This window comes from Molothrus aeneus, chromosome 7, assembly GCF_037042795.1.
Source record: "Molothrus aeneus isolate 106 chromosome 7, BPBGC_Maene_1.0, whole genome shotgun sequence".
Classification (NCBI taxonomy): Eukaryota; Metazoa; Chordata; class Aves; order Passeriformes; family Icteridae; genus Molothrus; species Molothrus aeneus.
The window spans coordinates 12,832,705-12,838,276 of NC_089652.1; the positions used below are offsets into that span (position 1 = coordinate 12,832,705).

The 5,572-nt window shown below is 59.5% G+C and overlaps 1 protein-coding gene across 1 annotated transcript; it reads left to right on the forward strand.

Moving 5' to 3' along the window:
• The first annotated feature begins 314 nt into the window (after positions 1 to 314).
• On the forward strand, positions 315 to 4,737 carry FZD5 (frizzled class receptor 5). Its single transcript, XM_066553883.1, has one exon. It carries the CDS (start codon positions 315 to 317, stop codon positions 2,046 to 2,048), a length of 1,734 nt encoding a protein of 577 aa, XP_066409980.1. The 3' UTR covers positions 2,049 to 4,737.
• Positions 4,738 to 5,572: the final 835 nt, after the last annotated feature.

Genomic DNA, 5,572 nt, shown 5'->3' on the forward strand with positions numbered 1-5,572 from the left:
GGACCCGGTGGGACGCGTCCAGCAGCGGGGCCGGGGCAGCGCGGCGTTCCGCCCAGCGGGACTCGGTGCCCGGCGCGGGGGCGGCCGCGGGGAGCCCCGGCGGGGCGGAGCCAGCGGCGGGGGCGGTCTCGGGGCGGTCTCGGGGCGGGGCGCGGGCGCGGCGCGGAGCGGAGGCGCCCGCCCGCCCCAGAGCGCAGGTGGCGGCGGCGGCGGCGGCGGTCGGGATCCCGCTCTCGCTCCCGGCGGGGCCCCGCTCCCGGCGCGGAGGCGGCAGGTGCCCAGGACATGCGGCGGCGGTAGGACGCGCGGCGGCGATGGGCGGCCGGGGGCTGCCGGTGCCGCTGCTGCTGCTGGGGCTGCCGCTGCTGCTGGGGCTGCCGGCGGCGGGGCGCGCCGCCTCCAAGGCGCTGGTGTGCCAGGAGATCACGGTGCCGATGTGCAAGGGCATCGGCTACAACCTCACCTACATGCCCAACCAGTTCAACCACGACACGCAGGACGAGGCTGGGCTGGAGGTGCACCAGTTTTGGCCGCTGGTGGAGATCCAGTGCTCCCCGGACCTGCGCTTCTTCCTCTGCAGCATGTACACCCCCATCTGCCTGTCCGACTACACGAAGCCGCTGCCCCCCTGTCGCTCCGTCTGCGAGCGGGCCAAGGCCGGCTGCTCGCCCATCATGCAGCAGTACGGCTTTGCCTGGCCCGAGAGGATGAGCTGTGACAGCCTGCCGGTGCTGGGAGACTCCGAGGTGCTTTGCATGGGATACAACCACACGGAAGCCACCACCCTGCCGCCCTTCTTCGGGAAGCCCACGCGCCCTGCCAAGGACATGGCCAAAAACCTGACGCCGCTCGATGGGCAGCGCCTCTCAGGGCTGGACTGTGGTCAGACTTGCAAGTGCAAAGCGCCCCTGATCCCCATCTCCAAGGAGTCCCATCCGCTGTACAACCGCATCAGGACCGGGAAGGTACTCAACTGTGCCATCCCCTGCTACCAGCCCTATTTTACCCAGGATGAGAAGACCTTCGCTACCTTCTGGATTGGCCTCTGGTCCATCCTCTGCTTCCTCTCCACCTCGACCACCGTGGCCACCTTCCTCATTGACATGGAGCGCTTCAAGTACCCTGAGCGCCCCATCATCTTCCTCTCTGCCTGCTACCTCTTCGTCTCCCTGGGATACATTGTGCGGCTGGTGGCAGGACATGCCAATGTGGCTTGCAACCCGGAGCACCACCACATCCATTACGAGACCACAGGCCCTGCTCTCTGCACTGTGGTTTTCCTTCTCCTCTACTTCTTTGGCATGGCCAGCTCCATCTGGTGGGTCATCCTGTCCCTCACCTGGTTCCTGGCTGCTGGCATGAAGTGGGGCAACGAGGCCATTGCCAGCTACTCGCAGTACTTCCACCTGGCTGCCTGGCTCATCCCCAGTGCCAAATCCATTGCTGTACTGGCACTGAGCTCCGTTGACGGTGACCCGGTGGCTGGGGTTTGCTATGTGGGCAACCAGAGCCTGGAGAATCTGCGGGGCTTTGTGCTGGCACCACTAGTGGTTTATCTCTTCACCGGCAGCCTCTTCCTGCTGGCTGGCTTCATCTCGCTCTTTCGCATCCGCAGCGTGATCAAGCAGGGCGGCACCAAAACCGACAAGCTGGAGAAGCTGATGATCCGCATCGGCATCTTCACCGTGCTCTACACCGTGCCTGCCACCATCGTCATCGCCTGCTACATCTACGAGCAGCACAACCGGGAGGCCTGGGAGCAGGCACAGAACTGCTCCTGCCCGGGGGACCCTCACCGCCCCAAGCCTGACTATGCTGTCTTCATGCTCAAGTACTTCATGTGCCTTGTGGTGGGGATCACCTCCGGCGTTTGGATCTGGTCTGGCAAGACGCTGGAGTCCTGGAGGCGCTTCAGCACGCGCTGCTGCCGGGCCAGGAAGCCTGCGGGCACCTCGGGGTATGGTGAGGCCAGCCCGGCGCTGGTGGGCAGGACGGTGCTGCCCAGCATGGCCTCCTACCACAAGCAGGTCCCGCTGTCCCATGTGTGACCAGAGGGAGCCTCGGTGACCCCAGCCACAGGGAGGAGAGGGTTGCGAAGACCCTGGGCCACAGAAGAGGGGGTGACAGCTGGGCCACCCCTGGCATCTTCAGCCCCACCATGGTGGTGCTGCCTGGGACCATGGGCACAGAGCAGCTGCAGCCCCAGGCAGGGCAGGAGGAGGTGCTGCCAGTTATGTGGGGGCAGAAGGACGGGGTGGTCTGGAGCCTGGCACTGCCATGTATGCCCCATTTGGGGTCCCACATCCTGGCTGGGGTCCCGGGATGCTGCTGCCTGTGGGCCAATCAGGTGGCAGTAGGCCCTCAAGCACTGATTTGTGTCCCACAACGAGCCTCTGGGCAGGTCTTGCTGGTGCCAGGGTGAAAGGCAGAGCTGTAGCATGCAGGGCAGATGGTGGCCCCCAGCCCCAGGTGGCACTGCCACTGGGCTCCTCACTAAAGCCTAGAGAGTGGGTCAGGGAGAGCTGGCAGGGGGTGCTGCTTCCCTGGGTGCCCTGGGCAGAGCAGGAGACTGCCCTCAGTGCCCCCAGAGCCCCCAGGCACACCACATATTGAGGAGGGGACGCCTGGGGGCCCTGGTGTGAGGCAGCCTGAGCAGGAGGGGAGGAGCTGTGTGGGCCGGGGGCTTCATGGGTGGTGGCAGTGCAGGAGGAAGGGGCCGTGGAGAGGATCTGCCACAGGGACAGGGTCCCTGCTGTCTGCAGGGCAGGCAGGGACCAGGTGATCCCCTGCGGTCCCTTCTGCCCTGGGCAAGCACAGCCAGCTCCCTTCAGTCAGGGCTCAGACCGGGCAGGAGCTGGGCTCAGCTGGGTGGCACTGACTCCCTGCTCTGCGATGGGCAGCCAGCTGCACTGCCCACCGAGCCGCTCAGCCGGGGGCTGCACCCTGGGGGTGTGAGGCTGCCGGCCCAGCACGGGGTTTGCAAGGAGCTCTGGCCCCGACAGCGGGGCTCTCCCGAGGGCCCTGTGCCCTGGAAGGGTCGGTGCCGCTCGCCCCCTCGCCTCTGCAGGGGGGTGAGTTCCCCGGTCCTCCTTGTCCTGTGTGGGTTACTTGGGGTGAGGGAGGCAGGCCCTGTGTCCTGCCTGCCAGCTGTGGCACCACAGCTGAGCATGGCACAACCAACCCGAAAAGGGTGGTTGTACCCGTGCAGTGAGCAGTGACTGCACGGGGATGTCCCAGCCAGGTGGCAGGCTGTCTCTCTAGAGCAGCAGCTGGGTTTTCCAGTCAGTCAGCTTCAATACTTGTTGCTGCTTTTCTCAAAGCTCTGTCTCTGCTAGAGTACCAGGTTTGAGAAGGAGCAGTTAATTTAGGAAAACTTAGCTAAGCACTCATACCTCTTTTCCTCCAACTTCCCAAGCCTTTTTCACTTCCCTGGATCAGACAGCAGCTGAGCACTGACAGAGCAGCACTGCCTGGTGTTAAGCAGTGGTGACAGCTGGGTTTTAGTTGTTAGAATAATGGTGGGGGGGCCCTGTTGTCAAAGTCCCTAAATGCAGCCAGGGCAAGGGGCTCCAGGTGTGGCGCAGGATGAGGCTGGCTGCCTCTGGCCACTTGTGAAAGCACCTGGGTTTTAATTGTTTTTTCTGCCTGCCCTAAGCAGTGATGATGTATGAAACTACCCAGCCATTACAGGAGTCCTTTTTGCCCTCCTTCAAGCGTGGCACTGTGACCCAGCTGTTGAAGCACCAGAGAACAACCGCTGGCTTTGCTCCTGCAGGACTGCAAGGATCTGAGGTTGTTCTTAACACCTTTGGACCACTTCAGTCAAAAAGGTTTCCACCTCATTTTAAAACCAAAACCTGGGAAGTGAGGGAATTCTCAAGTGACCCATCACCGGATAAAGGTACTGCATGAGTGTCCCTGGGGACTCCTGGTTAGAGGAGACAGAGGTGCAAGGATGGAGGGCTCACCAGGGACTGTTCAGATGCACCCATCTGCACTCTTGCAATAGGGCTCACCCCCTCCAGCATGTTGGAGTGCTTTATTGTGGACAGAATTGCACCAATGTTGTGTTACACACTGTAAATAGTTGAATTATAGCCTAATTTGTACATAAAGAAGCCTTATGTAGTGACCTTTGATACAGGTTAGGGACAGGTGTGTTCTCAGCAGTGGGGCAGGTCAGGCACAGAGACACTGTGGGTAGTCTCGTGCTGTAATCCAGGGCATTAAATGATTTCAACCTCCTCCAGTCCACACCTTGCTGGACTCTCTCTCTATAGTGCCTTTTGTAGATACAGCTAAACACACATCATGCAATACAATGAACAAAACCATGAACAAAACCATGTCAAAGGTGGTATTTTGCTGTTTTTGTTTTTTTCCAAAGTGCAACTGACTGTGTAAAGAAATCCAAGATTAGCTACAAACCGTTGCCTATTGAAAAATGCGAGAGCATTTTCAGCTTTGATGTAATGGTAGGGTAATACAATCAACTCGTGTTTGAGCCTGGCTTCTCAGCAACAAGTGGCAGGAGGGGGGAAGGAGCCATTTCCGTGTGCCCTGTCTGCTGTAGCCAATTTACATGTTGGGTTTTGCCTCTTCCATTACCCATGCTGTTCAATGTTGCTTAAATAACTGTACTATATTATGTGAAAAGCTGAAGAAATTTTATTCAAAGAGAAGTATCAAGATTAGTTATTTATGAGGAGAAAAAAATACTGTGTGTTGTTTTCTTTACTTCTGCTTCTGTTAGAGTGTTTATTACCTTAAAAGCTTACCTGTTGGGGGAGGGGGAGGCGTGTGCTGGAGTGCCGAGCCGGGCTCTTATCGCTGGGGATCGTGGGGAACTGGTGAGGCAGCTGCACTGCGTGGCACAGGAATAGCACGTTCCATGTGCAGGAACCCCACGCAGCGCTGCCCCTGGCACGGAGGATGGCACACATCCATGCCCTCAGTGCCAGGCTCTGCCCTGAGCCGGGTTCTGTGCTCGGGGCTGTGCCCGTGACCGCGCTGACAGCGCCTTCCCTGACGGGCCAAGGTCACGCCTCGCTGCTAAAAGAGGGTTAACGATCAACTTTTATTGGCGTTCTGCAGTTTGCACAGTACTGTCCCTTGCCCTGTGCTGAGATCAGGCCCTGAAGAGGTGCTCTTTGGTACTCCTAAGGCCAAGCAGATGACAGCTCCTAGCCAAGCAGGATGCTGCACGCCGGCCCCTTTGGGTGGCTGTGCTTCCATCTGCGAGGAGCACTTGGGGAGCGACAGCAAGGGGTTAAGGCTGGCTCCGTGGTGACTAATGGTGCAGGACTCTACTATCTAGTTAGGTGTGTAGGCAGACACCAGGTCCCACCAGATAGGATCTCTTAGCTGGAAGCAGCATTCCAGCACCCAGTGATAAACCTGACAGTCCCACAGCCTGACTCACCTGATTCTGCAGGGATCTGCCCCCCATGCTCAAGTACAGGCAAAACACACTATTGGGACTGATCCTATCGTTTGACGGGCAGCAGTTTTGGGGTGTGGAGGGGACATGAACCGTTTCAGCATCAGGTTCTTCTCAAGGAGCTGTGGACGC